Source organism: Sinohyriopsis cumingii, chromosome 3, assembly GCF_028554795.1.
Source record: "Sinohyriopsis cumingii isolate HCF-2022 chromosome 3, ASM2855479v2, whole genome shotgun sequence".
Classification (NCBI taxonomy): Eukaryota; Metazoa; Mollusca; class Bivalvia; order Unionida; family Unionidae; genus Sinohyriopsis; species Sinohyriopsis cumingii.
In genome coordinates, this window is record NC_142963.1 from 70,560,545 (window position 1) to 70,581,679 (window position 21,135).

The following is a 21,135-nucleotide window of genomic DNA, read 5'->3' on the forward strand; positions in this document are numbered from 1 at the left end:
CCCTGGGGTTGATGCAAACTTTGACAAGAACCTATCTCAGCTCTTCTCTCAGATTTTATCTAATGAAGGAGAAAATTGCAAAGTTCCCTGTTAAAATCCCCATACCAAGGTGCAGCACAGATCATGGAGATTTCCACGTTAAATTCCTTCATCAAAATCAAATGTTTGTTTCCATTCTTTGTTATAATTGCCGTAACATGGATGTTTCTTAGGCCGAAAAAAATTCTTACATTTCTGGGTGGATTATCTTACCCTTTTCTGGAACTTCCCGCCAGATATGTGTGGCGTTGTCAGGTCTATGATTATTGCTCTGCAGCTGCATTCCTTGGCCATTCACATTAACGTGCCTAACGTCTCTGTTTGTGAGTTTATTTCTGGATGACATTCCGCCTTTCTTTCTTGGAGGACTGACGGAAGAGATTACTTTTTCTCGTGGACTTGCCTGGTTTTCATTGACCATTCTAAATTGGGATCCTCCTAATGGCATAATCACAGCAGCAGGTCTGGCTGTGATATTCTGAGGTGGTTGCCCAACAACAGCGAGGGAAGTGGGTAGATATGCCGCAGCTGGTGCAATGGTCTGTAGGACCTTCGGTCTGTAACTGGAGAGTTTGCCATTCGCATAGTTGACACTACCTGCAAATCACATACATGCTGTACATTTTTCATGGATAAGAGGTGATTCTGAAGAGTAATGGGACAAACGACGAAAGTCTTCCCGAAGACCCATCACTACTCGGAATAATTACTTTGCCTGATTATACTATGCTACGTATAGAACAAATCCGTAAATGTATCGTCTCGTCTGCCGAAACATGACTAAGATATCTAGTGTCACCTTGATGTCTGACATTTTACTAACACCTTTGCTCTGCCAGTATGTAACAAATCTGATAAGAATACATATTTGGGAATTGATGATATAACCCCTTAATAAAAGTCTTAACAGTTTGCAAATAAAAACTGAACAGCAATATACCCTGTGACCTTAACCTTTTGACCCCTGGATCCATCATCCACATGGATGCACCATGTACACTAGTGAATCTCGTAAGAAGTCTAATGCTTACACAAGAACAAATGAAACATGGTGCACCCGACCACCTAAAGAAGACACTGACCACTGTAACTAGACCTCTCACCTTTTGACCTTCAGACTAGAAACATTATTTATATCGCACGGTAAACATCATTATTTTGTTTGATGTCGATTCATCCAGGACAATAATAGATAATACAGCCAGTTCTAAAAGCTCTGACCATTGACCACCTACCTAAAATGTAAAGATATTGTTTCCTATCACCTCGATATTCGAGCTGCTTGGCCGTGGATATCCTAGAATATTTCTTACCACTATCACCCGTTTTTTTTGAAAGTCTGATGACGATTTCCCCGATGAAAACAAGAGGTATTGCTCCTTTGAAAAGTTTAATCAAGAGTTGAAACCGGACTGATGAAAAAAACGGAGGACGGATGGATAACAGACGGACGGACGTTATGACCATTATCTTTCTTCATTAGCGACATTCTTTTAGGAAGAGTCAAAAGTGTGTCATCAGTGCATTTGAAGAATCTTTGGCTCACCAATCAAGATGAAATTATTAAAGTTTGCAGTATCCTAGCTGGTGAGACCATTAAAATTAGGCGGTGTTTTAGAATTGCAAACGATATCTTTTTTCGATGCACCCTGATGTCTATGATATGAACAAACTGAGTGTTTTTACTCCTACTCTCGTTGTTTTGGTTTGGTTCACTTAAAATCTGCGAACCCATATTTCACTAGCATCATGGAAAAATAATGAACATACTTTTTACTGCATAATATTTCTAAATTTTCCTCCATATAAGTAACGGATTACATCGAAAAGATATGGCTTCCATTTACCACGCAGTTTAATATATTTAGTCCGCCTATGCATCACGTTGTTTTAAGACGTGGTTTCCTCCCATCAACCTAGGCCGATAAAGCAGCCCATCCCCCGTGACGATATTGAATTTCGGTTTAGGGGCTGATAACACCTATTCATTAAAAGCTGCACAAAGTATGCAGTAAATTGTGGCTGCACAGATCGGAGTTTATTTTATACACTTAAAAGTATTTCGCGAGGCTGTGGAGCTACGATCGGCTGAAGGGTTCTTTTGGTGACATGTATATTATGTCTCCGGAGAAAATCCTGTTTGCTGACTTATGAATCCACGTGGAATAGCACAACCATCTATCCCGTGGCCATTTTGAATTTCGCGCTTGATATGACAATTACCAATTACCGGCATGTGTCTAAAGTGTAGGCAGGTTTGTTCCGGTAAGATCTGCATGCAACAAAATTGCACATTTTAATGAACAGGTGACATCAGACCAACATATCGTCTGTTAGTACAATACAGGTTTAGGGGGTTGAATAATCGGACTACCATCAACCATGTGGTGTAGGGTCGGGGAGAATTAACGAGATCTCCCCTTCTTATTATAATTTGTTAAACCCTTTCGACAGACTTAGAAATTAGATACATACCAACAGGCCAACTGTCTCTCCAGTTTGTCACGTACAACCGTCCTCCGTTGGCTGACCTCATGAGAGGAGGAGAGGATCTGACAAATACTTGCTGGTGTTCCTGTCTCCATGACAGCTGGTGAGGATGTGGCTGCTCCTGGTGCATGAACATCTCAGTCTGAGGTCTGGCAAGAACCACACCAGGTTGCCTAGGCAAGTAGTAGTTGTTTGGGGGATACATGTAGTAGGATTGTGGGACACCCCCCACAGAGTAAACAGACGAACCAAAAGAACCGGCTGATCTAATTTCCCTAATGTCTCTTCGTGAGGATTGTCCAGGCTGATTTCGGAATTTAGGGTTCTTTGCGTATAGCATATTAGCCACAGGTGGGGAAGGAGACTTATATCTCTCGGAAATTGAGTCACTGTAGTCAATCGAACCACTTGATCTTCTGAAAGAGTACTGATTAAAATGATCAAAGTTTGCTGGTTCATATGACCTGCCGGTTGTTTCTATTCCGAAAGGGTAATGTTTCTTGTTAATAACATCGTTTTGGGAATAGCTAAGTTGACTGGTGTCTGAATGATGATCATAATCAACGCTTTGGGTATAACTGTAATGAACGGTGTCAGGGATTTGGATATAGCGGTTAAATTTGTCCTTAAAGCTTTCAGAGCAAGATACTCTGGAGTGTTGATCAGATCCCTCTGACTCAACTTCCGATCGATGGTACGCACTGTGCTGTCTATCCTCTAGTAAAGGAGAAGTACGACGAGCAGACAACTGTTGAGCCTCGTTATCGAACGGCGTAAAAATCTCATCAAATTCTCGCGTGACTTCTACTGGATAAGAGCTATCTTTGTGTGCAGGTCTCGTAATATCATTTAAACCAGTAACTGAAGGTTGAACAAGACAGTTATTTAAAAAAGAGTCCTTCTTAGCACTCACAATATTTTTTGTTTCCAATTTATGTTTGAGCTCCTCATACTTTGCGTGTCTGCTCCGTCTGAAAACAGAAAGAACTGTGTTAAAGAAACGCATGATATGCCTTCCTCCCAAATCCCGACAAGATGTCGATATTTCAAAGGGCATAACTCCACTACACCATGTCCCCAACAATCGGCATGATCCAAGGGCAGAAAAAAGGGAAGTGTGCACGATATTCTTATTAAATTTCAAAGACGGTGTAAATGAATTGCACAAATGCGGTAATTAAAAACAATTATCATACTTTCTGACTTAAACAAAGACGCAAACTATGAACAGAAATGTTACAAGATGATAATATTAGGACATAATTTTTGAGTAAAAGTATTAAGATTATAATTTTATCTAAATTGTATTAAAAGTAATATTTCGTTAAATTATATTGAAAGTAATTTTCCACTACAATATATTGAGTAATTTTATTTATTTCTCGTCTACAACTGTATATTATTTTAATTAAGATTACGCTTTTACGAGCAAGTGTAAAACCCCGTTGGTCTATAAAATACATTTCTTTTGTATCCAAAAGTCAGCAAATTTTAGACGTGGTTGTAAGTTGCTGTACATGCAAGTTCCTAACTTCCTTTTGGATGAGTAAGCTAGAAGATTCACACATTTCTTGAAACGAATAAGCCGATGCAGCAGAATTGTCTGTCTGATGAGGTACACAGACGCGAAACATTATCAGTAAGAAAAGACGAGAGCCTCGTTCTGATTCCAAATGATACCTAGAAGAATGTCTATATTTGGTCGTGTGATTACGTTCAAAATTGCGTATAACTTGAGAACAAGCTTGCGCAAAATCAGTTCGTTCATCGAGAATCAGAAGACTGTCTTTCCTTGCAGGTAGAAATCGTCTGTGTTCGTAAACTTCTTTAAAGTATAGGGACTTTTTAATGTTTGAGATTTTCATGGTAAAGTTCAAGCTAGACTTTATGTTTCTGCAACATTTTTGTGAGTTCTTTCTATTTTATGTTATAATGTAATGAAATATTTAATTATTTCAAAGAATTTATATTCATTCGTATTTATGGTATGTATTACTGGAAAAGACGAATTAGCTACCAACTCCATGTTTAGATTTAATTTGGAAATAAAATATCCTTTAAGTAGTACAGAATAATGTTTTAGTAACCTATTCCAAATTAGTATTCTATTTTAAATTTAGTAAAATACATTTCTTCAGAATAATTTTGCATCAGTCGTAACTATTGAGTTTTATTCTCTCGGCTATCATGTGTTTAGTCGAGATAAAATTATCTCTATTATATTCTAAAATGCAGAAATTAGACAAATGTATGAAGTAGGCAAGCTCGAAGGAAAGTTCTAATTTTATATGAATTTCGTGTATTTTAGATATCAAGTTTTTATAGATGTATCCCGTGCTTTGCTCGTATCGCCATTTTCCCCCAAGATGTAGCCGTATCTACACCGTTATGAGTGACACATACTTTAAGAGAGCCTGAAGTCTTTCTCTCTCTCTCTCTCTCTCTCTCTCTCTCTCTCTCTCATTTTTTAAGTTATGATTATTTCTTTCTCATAGCAAGGAATGCGAAGAACCTCATTATAAGAATACTTAATAATGTGACGTTCCATTTAAAATATCGAGCAAATTATTGTCTCCGTGACCCCACCGGTACACATGACCACGAAACAAAGGTGGGATAGGGAGAAAGGAGAGTATGGTATTACATAATATTTTAGCTATGAGGTCAACAGAAATGAGAAGTTACTTTTATGAGTTATGAGGAAATGAGGAGTTATTTTTAATATCAGACATTACTTTTACCAAAAAGCGTCATGCTAATTAACCCATGGCCCGTCAAGGGAAAAAACCCACAGAACACCATAGTACAAGCGGAAAACGAAATTTTCGATCGTACAGTGTTCAACATTTGTAGCGAATTGGATAAAAAATAATTAAAACACAAGGGATGGAATGAAATCTTCCTCCAAAATTCTTTGTCTGGTGAAGCTAGAATGCAAACATTAAGTGGCTTCGTTCTGGAAATATAGGTAAAGTAAATACCTAAAAGCAGAATATGTCCCCATTATATTTCTTAACGCCATGAGCCCACTAAGTGAGAAAATCAAGGGGCAGGAACGTTACGAAAAAAGGGACAGCATGTAATATTATTTATATTCTAAATAGGAAGTGAATCAGGTAAGAAGCTACTAAAATCATTGTGATTGAAAAACAAATTTAGCAAAAGGCTTTAACTAAATTATGTCTCCACTTTAACTCTTGATTCCATGACCCAACTCAGATGCAAAACCTAGGGTCAGGAGTGGTAATGCAATAAGATGTGTATTTGATGACGTTATGTAATAAACATAAAGTTAATTGGTAAAGGTGACATAAATGTAAGTGATAGCAATGTTCTTTGCCTAAAACGTGTCCACACGTCTGAGCTACTAGTTTTGGAAGAACGTAATCTAAAGCATCCACAGACATATCTATATCCACACAATCACACTCACATTCGGACAAGCCAATCTCTGTTATGTCCTGGTCTCTGCATCTTCGCTAGCCAATGTTAACCCTATCTACATCTTGGCGAACCGAGCAAATATTTATGTGCTTCGGGTATGTGAATTTCATTGGATCCGGTGGCGAACCACCGTATCCAATCACAATTAAGTTGCTCAGATTTGAACACTGTTCCTACATAATCGAGAAAAGGGAAACACACAACTTTAATGGACTCACTGTCGGTCCTTGTTTGTACAAGTACCTTTCGCTCAAATACACCAGTAATGGTTTCTCTCTGGTATGTAATTATACTTTCGATGTTAAACTTACAAAGTGTCCATTTGAACTCAATTGCCTCAACCATTTTCGCCCGATTTACAAAGAACGCTTTTGGTTAGTTGGCATTTCACACAGAGGGAGGCAACTCAGGAAATCCAATAGATGTCACTAGGACAAAGCACTAAAATATTTGCTCGATCCGCCAAGATGTTGATAGGGTTAACACATTTGAAGCTTGGCTGGCGAAAATGCAGTCTCTGGGGCATGGTGCCCGGCTTAATTTCATCAACCATCATAATTATCCTCGAAGTATCGTCTAACGATTCGTGCATGTCTACAAATAACGTCTGATGCAACATAATCCACCTTTCGATATAGTTCGTTCCGCATAGCATCGCAAATGATATCTACGTCTCTTGTTCATTGACTTTTCAGGTCAGTGTCATTTAATCTACCTAAAAGATTTTAATTCGTTGCGCGCACGAAATATTTCAACACCATTCGAATGAAAATACAGCGTAACATATCTCATTAAATGCGTGATGAAACAGGACGGTCTGTTTACAACAAATTCTTCGATGCCGCCATGTACTGTGGAAGAGTCGATTTGATTATTCAGGAGTTATTAGCTTTTATATTCAGCTATCTTCGGTTATAATGTAGTTGCCTCCCGTGTGATATGTTTGCAGAAACTACCTGATATATACATCTACCTATACTTAAATTAGGCCGAGCTATTCGCACGGTCGCCGTGCATCTTGACTTGGAAGATTATTTGCACGGTTTTCAGTATTGTCCCCCAAATTACGAACTTTTGTCAGTTATTTCTTTGGTAATGTCAGCTGTTTCGCGTTTACGTTTTGCGGTGTTTTGTGTACACTGTAAATCCGACTAACATAATTCTTTTTTAATTCAAGATAACAAACCATACACTTAAACGTACATTCGCACAGTAAATCTGAGAAACATTATTCATTCTTAATTAAAAAATAAAGTTTCGTTGTGTGGGACTTGATCCAAGATCTTTTACTTGAAAGGTCGAACAATTGTCACTCGACTACAGTGATTGTCACGTTGGAAGATACAATTTCTTTGTTTGTTATAGCTGTCTATTTGAAATAAAATTGTAGAATGTTAATGTAAAATTGAATTTTCAAAATGTGTTCTACTTGCGGACTAGCTTCTAATGTTGTGCACACCATATCATAATTATTATATTCCAAAATGTGAAACAAAGAGTTTGCAGACCGAATCTTGTTACTGTTAGCGAACGTCAAAAATGCTAATAGTCTTTGGCAATTTTCGTACACGACCGCCTAACGAAATAGACACTTTGGAACAATTTCCTTTTTCTAATGGTGTGTTCGAGTCCGATAAATCGCCTCCAAACCTGTGATGGTATTGGTGGGATATATGTTATGTTTAGCAAAGTTTACATCATTCTGAATAGATCGGACTCACCCCTACTGCACTGACCGGTCGCCGTGCGGATAGTCTTTTCTATAGCGGGCACATGGCGGCTGTGCTAACAGCCTTTCTAAAAGTTGGTACACGGCGGCTGTACGAATAGACTTTCCTAAAGTTGGTAGACGGCGGCCGTACGAATAGACTTTCCTAAAGTTGGTACACGCCGGCCGTACAAATAGACTTTCCTTAAGTTGGTTCACGGCTTCCGTGCGAAAAGACAATTCCCTTCAATTATCTCAAACGTAACGCTTCTGGCGGCAAGTCTTTTTATTTGTATCGAAATAAAGACTATTTTTCATCAGAGAAATCACAGCATAAACAAACATTATGTAGACATTTGAAATACTTGATAATTGTTTCATACAAAATTGAAACTTTTATAACCGACAGTTTATTACTGCAAATCTTCATTCGCAAGCAGTTGCACATTTTCGAGGCCATACATTACCACGACTTATTTTTAGAGAAGTATTTAGATAGTATAGCAATTTAGTATTAAGACAACTTATTACGTAGTTTATTTTAATTGTTTGCATCGCGTGAAAAATATGCTTTGAAACAGATCAGTACATTCTTTGATACCAGCTTTAATGTTCACTATTTGCCTTTTGCTGTTATTTTTGCATAGACTATAACGTAAACAAATTCAGCTGAAAAATAAATCAGCAACGGGACAGTGACCTTGTATATTCGTGATTGAGACACTTACGTTTAAACTTAGGATCACCATGATACTGCCGAAATATTGTAAACGGTCACAGAATATGATGTTTCTTGCATGTTCAGCTCATACATCTGTTATGCTTAGATATCGATTTCTTCAATGGATATAAAATGAAGGTTATATTGGCCATGTTATACAGTACAGTTTTCCGTGACTTCTAGTAATAACTACTTGCCATATGCTTCATGACAACATGTGGCTATGAATGTGGAAGACCTGTTATTGGTTAATACTGTACTATACAGTACATGTATCAAAAGAAGGTATGCATTAAGAAAGGGTCTGAAAAAAGCATCTCCATAATTCAGAACCCAAAGGTCATCATATGTGTATTTAAACTAGCAGTTCACTTGCTTGATAACATGTCTGATCCAGGGTTATATATTGTTTTGTGAACGTTTCCTGAGCCTTGTTTTCATACTTTTATCTAAACGTATAGGAATGTCGGGCTTGGTGGTGGTTTATAAGTTGGTTCTCAGTCTGGAGAAAATTGGAGAGACAAATTATTCCAGTCTGGGTAAAACTCACTTCATCTAAAACCCAAGTCATGTTGTTGTTGTTGTTGTGGGGTTTAACGCCATTTTTCAGCACGATAGGCTATACATGGCGGCCAGTATTAATGGTGGAGGAAGAACCCGGAAAACCCCGGAAAGAACCACCGACCCACGAGAAGCTACTGGCAAGCTTTCTCACATGCCCACATTGGCTGAATCTTAGACTCGAACCGCCGCAGACAGAGGTGAGATGGCAGTGATCCGTAACGAAGAGCGCTTTAGACCACTCGGCCACTCGGGGCCCCTCTCAAGTCATGTAAGTTGTTCCAAGAAGCAATGATTCCAAAAGAAAACGTAATCTTAACTCAAGATTATGTCATCGTTTGTAAAGATTAAATTAATTTTCGCTAGTCCTTGTAATGATGTCATTTCTTTATTTGATATGAAATCACTAGTCACGGCCTTGTCAACTTAGCCACTGTGCTTCGCCCTAGATTTAGTATGCCCTAGTATAGTATGCACTAGATTTAGTATGCCTTAGATATCCTAGATTTAGTACGACCTAGATGCCCTAGATTTAATATACCCTAGATTTAGTATACCCTAAATTTATTATACCCTAGATTTAGTATACCCTAGATGTCCAATATTTACTATACCCTAGATTTAGTGTACCCGAGATGCCCTAGATTTAGTATGCTGTAAAAAATATGACATGTTTCGTATAAAAGGATGGTGAAGTGCACACAAGTAAATTATCATTTGGCCTAAGAAATAACTTACCAATGGTTATTTATAAGTGTGCTGAAATATGAAGCTGAATTGAATTGAGGCATATCATGTTATGATGACAATGTGGCCAAGGAGGTATTGCCACATTGTGTGTGTGTGTGGGTGGGTGCGCGGGTGGGTACGTGTAAGTGTGCGATTTGGATTTCTAACGTAGTTTTAACAATTTTTCAGACATATCGCTACGATCTCTGCAGTGTGGCAGTTTATAGTGATGTATAGAACTGAGGCATATTGATGTAGACACGTGGCATCATGTCCCAACCAGTCACATCATCCTGACACCAGGCCGACCAGGCCTAATACTTACCTCTTAATGCTGAGCACCAACTAAGGCAGCTGCTAGTACCATTTTTTGAAAACTCTTAGGTATAACTCGACCGGGGTTCGAACCCGCGACCTCCCAGTTAAAACAAGGGAGCCACATTGAAAACATGCCTATGATGAGTATCACAAAAGCAGACCATTATGTAGACATTTGAAATACTTGATAATTAGTGCGAGATTCCATTTTTATTGTCAGATTTCAAAGGAAAAGCCAAGTTAGTTTTTAATCATTTATTGTCCAAAAGGTCATGATACGCTCATAAAAAATGGTATCTGTCAGTATTACCTATAATACATGTGCATTTATAAAAAAACAGCAAGACAATTGTGACCTTGTTGATGCATAGTGATCTGAAAACATATCTTCGTGATCAAAGCACTGTCGTTGATTGAACAGTTGCCGACATTTACCTATCCTAACTAGCATGGGCTAGAAGAAATTATTTAATCTAATTACATTTCCCTAATACGATTCCGAGTTTTACTTTTCATAACAAATGAAAAATTTCATGTCCATTGAAATAGCTTTTAAAAGTGGATGGTAAGTAGTGTTGCTTAAGGCTGAATACGGATACAACCCAATAATTATTTATAGCCTACAGATTCAGTTTAGATACGGTGGTGTATTAAAGGTAACATTTAAAACTTCAGACGAGTACAACTGATGATTACTTTCATGCAAAGCACCCTAGGTCAAATTTCTTAATGATGAAATTAGGAGTCTAAATGAAAAGCATGATGTTAATTGTTTAATTAAGTTCTTTTTCCTACTTTTGACCAAAAGCTATGCATCCAATATGACATTTAAAATGGTGAATTACCTTTATGTAGACAAATGGTGAGTCAGTACACCAAGGTATAGTTAAAAACAAAATCTAAACAAAAGCAATCAAAAATTTATTGCTTATACATTAACAACTTGAATCAAGTCTTCTTTTATCAAAATTTATTTACGATATATATATATATATATATATATATATATATATATATATATATATATATATATATATATATATATATATATATATATATATATAAAATTTACCAGGATAAGATGTCTATTTAAAAGGAAAACATTTAAATTGTGGTCCGTTGGAAAGGAGTTTGTTACCTGTAACTAACGAGGGAAATATTCATAAAGGATGCATTTGACACACACACACACACACACACACACACACACACACACACAGACTATGTCACTGTTTACTATAAAAGCCTTAAAGATTAGAGAAGCCGTTCTCTCATCAACTTCTGTTACTTTGACACGAAATCAATATCACAAAACATATGTTTGCTCCATGCATACGTTAAGATTATGTTTAATCTATACAGTGTGATTACTGTGTAATATAATTGTCATTTCACCCAAACAGAAAAAAATAGATAATAATTGATTACTTGTATGTATAAAATTTCCAAAGGATACGATGTTATATATATATATATATATATATATATATATATATATATATATATATATATATATATATATATATATATATATATATATATATAATTTACCAGGATAAGATGTTTATTCAAAAAGAAAACATTTAAATTGTGGTCCGTTGGAAAGGAGTTTGTTACCTGTGACCAACGATGTTTTTTTCCTGTTACATTCTCAACACCTTTTTGTACCGCATGATGTAAGGATATGTATCATGGGCCAGTGGCCTGTATTGCACATAATAATATTATACAGGACTGCTTGGTAAGACTGGGATCATGATATATTGAAACATAATTAATAAAATAATGTTATATTAGATGTTATTGAAAGGCATATACAACATATATGAATGGACATACAGATGGATGAACAAATGTGAAATCAATATTCTCACACTTTTTTAAAATATGTGTGGACAAAGAAAAGTCAATGTGGGATGCAAAATAACTTACATAATGTAAGTAAATAAAATATTGTTTGGAATTAAATATAGCAAAATTCGCAAAAATTAAGCGTTCAATGTTTTTATTATTAACATGTACTTTATGTTGTACACCGATCTGTTTTACAATGTTTTAACATACTGAAGTTGCATTTAATACTGCCCAGGTTGTAAAGATTAAAGGTACAAATGTGTAACCATTGAACACTGACAAAAAGTATTGTAATACTGCCCAGGTTGTAAAGATTAAAGGTAAAAATGTGTAACCATTGAACACTGACAAAAAGTATTGTAATACTGCCCAGGTTGTAAAGATTAAAGGTACAAATGTGTAACCATTGAACACTGACAAAAAGTATTGTAATACTGCCCAGGTTGTAAAGATTAAAGGTAAAAATGTGTAACCATTGAACACTGACAAAAAGTATTGTAATACTGCCCAGGTTGTAAAGATTAAAGGTAAAAATGTGTAACCACTGAACACTGACAAAAAGTATTGTTAGCTTTTCTCTTATTAAGACAATATATTCCCCATACCAACTAATCATGGATTTATGTCCACACCGTTGCCAAATTCAGTAAATTATAGCAAGACTTGCAAAATTATGTTACCTTTAAAATGAACGCAGTGTACCAATGGACAAAATTGCCATCAAAGATCTGGTAGTGACTACATGATTCTCCAATTACTAACAGGGTTATTCACAATACAAATATGAGTCACAATTTTTACTTTTCGTGTATTCAGAATTAAAGAAATATTGTTTAACTTTGCTAAAATAAGAAACTGAATTTATATTTGATTATAACAGAGAGAGAGAGAGAGAGAGAGAGAGAGAGAGAGAGAGAGAAAGAAAGAGAGAGAGAGATAAGGCAGCTTTGCTAACAATGGACTTTATGTAATAATAATAAAGGGAGTAAAATGTTATTTAGGACACTTAAATATGGGTGTCAAAAATAAAAATATAGATTCAAGTAAATAAATAAATAAATAAATAAATAAATAAATAAATAATGGCTTACCTTTTACAAAATCACAAATAACACTGAAGTTAACTAATAAGCAATCATTTAAAATAGATAAACGGTAGAAGTTTCATTACTGTAATTGTTATTATCACTAATTTTACTCATCTGGGTTTTGTTGTTAATAGAATGTAGAATTCTCATTAAAGACGACGCAGATGACGTTTGTTTATTTGTGGCACGCGACGTTTCCCACAAGGCTCGGTACATTACCACAATTGGAATCTTTTAGAACTCAACTAACAGGGCGGATTACATGTACACAAGCCACTCTTTTTCAACATGAATCGAATGAATGATCTCGCTCTGTAGGACAATACCAGCTATGCTTAAATCATTCGTGCACGAAACGAATTCGGTAATTCGAGCTGCATCTCGAGACACTTGCGTTCAAATTCAACGAGAGAACAGATGCAGACATCATTCTCTATAATGTGTGGAACGAACGTTAGGTACATTAAAACCGAAACTGTACAAAGTGAAAACAAGTTTTCATGGTCTTTTCGCTTTAAATCGGACACAAGAACGGTATCGATTCATCACGTGATAATGTCGTTCGGGGACAAACTGGGTTTAAAAAAAAAATAAAAATACCGGCTATCACCAGGTACAATGTCGCTAAGGATGAAACAGAGCTAGAAAAAAGTTGACTGTTATTTTCAAATAATGTAAAAATGTTATGGAGCTCAACACGGCCATTAACATCACCTATCAAGTTTACGCCTTCTCAACTTTTCCACAGTAAATTAAACAACAAGTCAAACTTGGTTGAAGCTTGCGTATTGACAAAACGTTGATGCTTTTGTTATATTCAATAATAAACAAAAAATTGTCTAAATATGTGCAACTAGCTATACCTACCCATCCCTCCCGCGCAATTTCGGCCGGTTAAGCTTCTGAGATGCATACAAATGACATTTGTTTTGTTTCTTGTGTCACTGACAGATGGCTAAGTTCATACTCGTCATCATGGCCGTATTCAGACTTAATCTAAAACAAACTATAGCTTAGGGCCTCCCAGTCTGAAGGGACCTCTCCAAATTTCAGAATCTTTTTTTTTTTACAGCTTTATTGTCTGTGAACACTTACCAAATAGGGCCTCTACAACTTTCCATAGCATAGAGCCCCGACATGGCTAAATCAAGCCCTGCTTCTCATGTTAATTTGTGCGAGTGTAGACTAACGGGTAGCTAAGGCCGATAACTCTATATAAATTATCTTTCATGGTTTAACCTGAATTAAATAAATGTATACGTTCGAAATTTCGTACCACAAAATGCATACTTACCAACTGTAGATTTTGTTTCGAACTCGAAATTCCTACCTTGCATAAAACCGTGTAGCAAAACTTATTTAAGTTCTGCACGTCCCACATTAACCAACCCAATGTAGAGCATACTTCTGAAAATTGGACGATCTCAATTCGAATTTACCAGCTTGATTATATAGCGTTTTGCGAATTTAAGGTATGGTTTAATCAGAGAAGGCGTGACGCTGATACTGAGAGAAACGAATGCTTTTCGTGGGGTGACATTTAGTGCTACCTTTCATGTAATTACGTGGATTACCTGTGATGACTCAGTTTTAACAACTCTCTCATGACTACCCAACCTGATAATTGTGATGCATGACATTACAAGCACGATATTTGTCGTTGTGTTAATCGTTTTCCATAAACTATATTACGAATTCGGTTGCAAAACTAAAGCACTCAAAGGCAATGTGTCTCGCCTAACTGAAGTTTTATAACAGTGTTTACAATAGCCACTGCTTTGATCATGCAGAACATCCGCATACCAGAGCATACTTCTGAAAATTGGACCATCTCAATTCGAATTTACCAGCTTGATTATATAGCGTTTTGCGAATTTAAGGTATGGTTTAATCAGAGAAGGCGTGACGCTGATACTGAGAGAAATGAATGCTTTTCGTGGGGTGACATTTAGTGCTACCTTTCATGTAATTACGTGGATTACCTGTGATGACTCAGTTTTAACAACTCTCTCATGACTACCCAACCTGATAATTGTGATGCATGACATTACAAGCACGATATTTGTCTTTGTGTTAATCGTTTTCCATAAACTATATTACGAATTCGGTTGCAAAACTAAAGCACTCAAAGGCAATGTGTCTCGCCTAACTGAAGTTTCAACTGTCCCCAAAACCTCAAAGAGCGAACACACCAACGTTGACAGCTTCAGCTTTCAGTTGTTTTTCAATATTCATTTTACACACTGTACGACATGACAGTCAATAAGACGTAGCACAGCGATATGAATTCAGTAACTTGCAATTCATCGTTTGCTATCATCTAGACGGTTATCGCGAACATAAGTTGAGTATTTGTTTTTAAAAACAAAATTATTCCAACGGTCATCAAAGACGATTGGCGTCACTACAATGGATTAATCCAACATTTCTCCCATGTGATTAAGTTAATTAGTTAATTGTTTCACAATATGTTTTAGGGGCTATACTTCTTTTACATTGGTTAATACATTCAAAATTGAAAACTGAAAACTCAGACGTGGCCCAACACGTGTCAGCAGCGACACCATGGAGTCAATGTCCTTGAAAAGTTAAGAATAATTGATATAAACCAAGCTACATAAACATAAAGGTTAGGCATTATTACCTGACGCGGATAACCCTCCCATCCCCCACCCTGTGTCAGGATGGTGGAGGGAGGTCGTTCTACCAGCAGAAAACTCTAAACTCACCCTTTCAATCTTTTTGCAAGCATAGATAATGACTTAAAGCGCCTCTCTAATATTGTTGTGTTGATTTCTATAAGCAGGTGATACCCCTCTTTTCGGTCATCCTTGACTCTCTAATATTGTTGTGTTGATTTCTATAAGCAGGTGATACCCCTCGTTCCGGTCATCCTTGACTCTCTAATATTGTTGTGTTGATTTCTATAAGCAGGTGATACCCCTCGTTCCGGTCATCCTTGACTCTCTAATATTGTTGTGTTGATTTCTATAAGCAGGTGATACCCCTCGTTCCGGTCATCCTTGACTCTCTAATATTGTTGTGTTGATTTCTATAAGCAGGTGATACCCCTCGTTCCGGTCATCCTTGACTCTCTAATATTGTTGTGTTGATTTCTATAAGCAGGTGATACGCCTCGTTCCGGTCATCCTTGACTCTCTAATATTGTTGTGTTGATTTCTATAAGCAGGTGATACCCCTCGTTTCGGTCATCCTTGACCCTTTCCTATTACATATGATGTTACAACTTCATTCTTTTTTCGATACTATTTTTAAAGGTGAACACTGAAATGCAGGTATTGTACAACATCTAACAACTAAAATTACCAAAAATAGTATTCACCCTGATAGTATTCATTGACAAATCAATATTTAAGCATGTATGAAACTAGACATTCTTATCTGGTTTTTATCAGTAAAGGAACCATTCACCTAGTGAATCCACGCTATTATCCGAATTCAGTTTGTTTTAAATTTTTTCACTAGAGAGCAGACTTTTCTCTTCATTTTCAAGTAGTAATTAGCATGAATGAATCTTTCATCTGAATCTGCGTATATATATAGCGTATATACATATGGTCGCTTCCTCGTGCTCTAACTGCAGTGATGAAGCAAAATAAATGAATCCAAGAAGAATCAGGCAAAAGTATATATCTCTCAGCCTGCATTTTGACTACTTCAATTCTTCTATTTACATAAAAATTGAGTTTTTTTTAACCAAGGCTTGTCAGTATTAAAAGGCAAATAATTAAGCAAGGATTTCACAAGGAAAAACATAGCTTACCTGAACAGCTGCTAATTCAATCGCAAGTCAGTGTGGCAATATGCGGTCATTGACTCGTATATTATTTTATGCGAAATATTTGATGTATTGACGCACAATCCGAATATATAAATAGACTGACATATACATCCATTGATCATATTGATCACAGCTTCGGTAAAGTCGTATCAACACAACTGGCCAGCTCTCAATACAAGATAAACATATTTCTCACCGAAACATTTTTTAAAAATATATTATTCACAAGTTTAAAAAATATAATTTTTTTTTATCCAAGAACAAAGTCTAGTCATAACAACTACACATATGACGGGATAATAGCACGTATACAACATATACACCAAAAAGTATTTTGTGTACATAAAGACAGAAATATAGGCATCCATGGAATGATCGCTTCAAATTTCCATAATGGGCGAGGCAACTAAGATGTGACGCATGACGAGGGGGATCATAAGCATGCTTTGAATACAGTTTAGGCTTGATAACAGAACGAATGGAAACCGGCCAAAGGGAATCTTAACAAGCATCAAAGTGAAAGAGGAACCCACGTAAAAAAAAATTACTAAAATGTCTTAGCTTAAACATTTGTTCGATATTTGTTTTAAAAATATCCACAATGCAGATGGGGACACACACACACACACACACACACACACACACATACACACACGCACGCACGCACACATAACTTTTAACTTTCGGACAAAGGAGGCTCATTTCATAGGCATGCTAGTTTTACATGGATGTTTGGAGGTGTCTACACAGATATAAAGAAAACCCAGACACTTCTCACGTTTTATTATCTCAAAGTTTACTCAAACATTCTATGCTAATCGGAGTTTACGATGAAAAAAACTTAGCATCGCCAAAAGTGGCATTTGGGAAATTGTAATCATCTATCATTGTTGACTCAAAAAGGACAAAAACAAGGACAAAGAGGTTAGGGTGGGACTACTGATGGGCAGGGACATACATAGTTTTATATGCAAGAAAGAGAGTCGAATAAAATTTTACAATCACAATCTGGGTAAGAAAATGAAGATTCACACTAGTATGTATGTATGTATGTATGTATGTATGTATGTGCGTGATTTTGATTTTTAACGTAGCTTTAACAATTTTTCAGTCATATCGCTACGATGTCTGCAATGTGGCAGTTTACAGTAATGCCTAGCACTGGGGCATCATGTTGCAGACATGTAGCATGATGTCCCACCCAGGCACATTATCCTGACGCTAGACCGACTAGTCCTAACACTAACCTCTTAATGCCGAGCGCCAAGCGAGGCAGCTGTTAGTACCATTGTTGTAAGTTTTTGGTATGACTCGGCCGGGGATCGAACCCACGACCTCCCGCATCCGAGGCGGACGCTCTAACCACAAGGCCACCGGAGCGGTGTATGTATGTATGTATGTATGTATGTATGTATGTATGTATGTATGTATGTCTGTATGTATGCATGCATGCATGCATGCATGGATGTATGTATGTAGGTAGGTAGGTAGGTAGGTATGTATGTATGTAGGTAGGTAGGTAGGTATATATGCACGTACATACGTACGTGGGTTCGTGCGTGCGTATGTACGTATGTATTGATAGGTTCGCGGTACCTCAGCGCAATAGTGCTTATACAGTGAAAACTAAAGATCAAGTGTAAAAATGTAAATTACAACAATCTACTGAAAAAGGCAGATACTAAAGAAATCTTTCCATGAACGAGAGGGCAGCGGGATGTTCTTTCAAATGGCAACAGCTCAGTAATGTGCCTGCCAAGAGGAAGGCAATATACTATGCATCCATTCTTGTCAACTCATTTCGGATTGGTAGTGGTGGTGATGATGACGATGATGGGCGAGTGGGTGGTGTGCGGTTAAGTGTGGTGATGTTTAGACGAATAAATAAAAATAAAAAGCAGTGTAAAATAAAAGGTGTGAAAATCAAGCACTTTGGATACCAGAAGTGGCCGTTTATGAAAAGTACCTGTTATGGGGACTAAAACAGAGTTAGGGAAGCATCTATATTGGAATGTTTTCCATTGTCGAATTCATAAGCACTGGTACTTATGCACATATTCATGGATAGGCATGGCTCTTAAATTAACAAGAAAACAAAACAACCCTCATTCAAATAAACACTTATCAAGTCCTCATAAATATTTAAAACTGGTTTAGCAACTAAATGCATGATTAAAAACTCGACAAAAGAAAATGTAAAGTTCTATTTACCGGAATAAATGGGGACATACACACCGTACATCGAGCATGATAAAAGTGAGTTAAAAACAAAAACAAATATTAAAAAAAACCCACAAAGATATTAGGAATTCAACTTACATGAAAAATTCACATTCGTTTTAGAATTAGTTATTTTCTGAAAAATCCAAATATGCAAATTTGGAATACTGATGGGTTAGGAAGCATTCTTACCTCACGAGGTAACAAACCGTTGACAGAGCTAAAACAAGAAGTAAAAATCCAGCAACACAACCAAGAGCAATGAAGCCACCAATAGAAACTTTGTTAACCCCTTGCTCTTGTTGTCCATTCACCGAGTCTGAAATAATAATAATAATAATAATAATAATAATAATAATAATAATAATAATAATAATTAATAATAATAATAATAATAATAATAATAATAACAATAATTACCGCTAACATTATGTATTTCAATCTATTAACTAAAAAGGCATGGAAATAAAAATAAAAAAAAACATTGTTATTTGAAAGAGCTCGACCGACATGGTCTAATTCAACCATCGGTGATATGCACAATTTAGGATAGCAAACATTCACTATAGATCTTGCCAACTATATTTGCAACGCTTGGGTTGAAATGTTATAGAAATGAAATAGGACAGAGAAAATGTGAATCTCCAAAAGGGTTGAAATGTAATAGAAATGAAATGGGACAGAGAAAATGTGAATCCAAAGTTTACAAATATTGCAGTGAGAATAAACATGTTTTTATGCACGTGTCTAACGTGAATGAAGACCTCTATTAGGTGACATATAATCTTGATCATTTATATAACGTTTATGGCACGCTTCCGCCTTTACATGGTAAATCCTCATCGAACTACATATCAACCAGATTGGAGTTTATATCCAGCGAAAACTTTTTCAGTAAATATTGTTATAGCTTTGTGTACGTTAGCTTAAAATTAACACTTTCATGGGGAAAATACAATATATGACATCAACTCTACGGCACACGTTTTCTGTATATTGAAAGTCCAGACACACATACACAGCGAAATCAATCAGATTATTGTTTTGCCCAGTAGGGCCTACATTTTGTTTTAGGAAAAATAATCCTAACCTAAAGACTTTTAGGTTAAAGAAATGAAATAATATATTTATTTAAAAAAGAAACTAAAATGTTATACATAATTTCATTCTTCATCACAATGAATTATCGAGAAAAGTGACTTTTTATGTCAGCTATACCTTCGTGCCACTTTAACATGTGCCGTATGTTTTCGCTTATAAGTCTAGTCTAATTGCAAACACCATAGATCCTGATTTTCCGGCGTTATCAGAACGTCGGCAGATCACGGTATATGTTGTTTGTCTTGCTGGTTGTTCCTAAAAAACTGCCCCCGATTTACCGGCGCATTATGGATTATTATAATTGAGTACGGACGGTGCATGTATGTCTGCAAAGAAATCATTGTAATTATTCTCTTTCATATAATTCTCTTGAATTACGACAAAGTAAATTGAACTGAAATGAGCTGAATTAATGATGTAGCACCTCATTTATTAATTAAACAAATTTTCAATGAATTGTTTCGGAAAATCATATAAAAAGATCTATATAGACTAGGATATAATCTTTGCACTAAATAGCAAAAGTCACACAGGTCATGTATGCATTCAACACCGCCTATTTCAGTAATGGGTGTCAATTTTTCGAATTTGATTCTAGTACCTTTAAGTGGCAAGTATTCACTTCATATGGATTTTTATACATCCACTTTCTTTTAGTATGTCATTATTTAGACGCCCCGCAAATTGATAAACAAATTCGTAATACGACTGTACTGTGATGATTCCATTCAAAGTGCTGTTTTCTTGACCCAAGTTTAGTACATGACCACCATTGTAAAAGACCATAGACATGGATACTTTTCTGGAAGTTTCTTGATGACAGTTAAGGTGCAGAGCATTCGATAATCAGGATTGAATAGACTTTGGTTAAAGAAAATTAGTGTTAAATTTTAAAAGAACAATTTATATTTAACTTAAAATGAGTAAATGCGTATACGTGACCCAAGTGACTTTGACTATAATATGATACATCAAACTAGTGAATTTCGAAAATGTACAAAGTGCACATATGGATCACTTTCGATGTTTTTTTTACAAACCGAAATATCATCAAAATATG

At 36.1% G+C, this 21,135-nt stretch overlaps 1 protein-coding gene across 1 annotated transcript in view; it reads right to left on the bottom strand.

Annotated features, from left to right (window-relative positions):
- The window catches only part of LOC149803075 (uncharacterized), a 50,255-nt gene that overhangs the window by 6,436 nt on the left and 22,684 nt on the right, over positions 1-21,135 (bottom strand). Inside the window, exons 2-4 of the mRNA XM_089952649.1 lie at positions 19,167-19,293; positions 2,515-3,500; positions 253-636 (exon numbers count right to left, since the gene is read on the bottom strand). Of these exons, the coding sequence (XP_089808775.1) occupies positions 253-636; positions 2,515-3,500; positions 19,167-19,293 (1,497 nt within the window). The remainder of the gene's footprint in view (positions 1-252; positions 637-2,514; positions 3,501-19,166; positions 19,294-21,135) is intronic.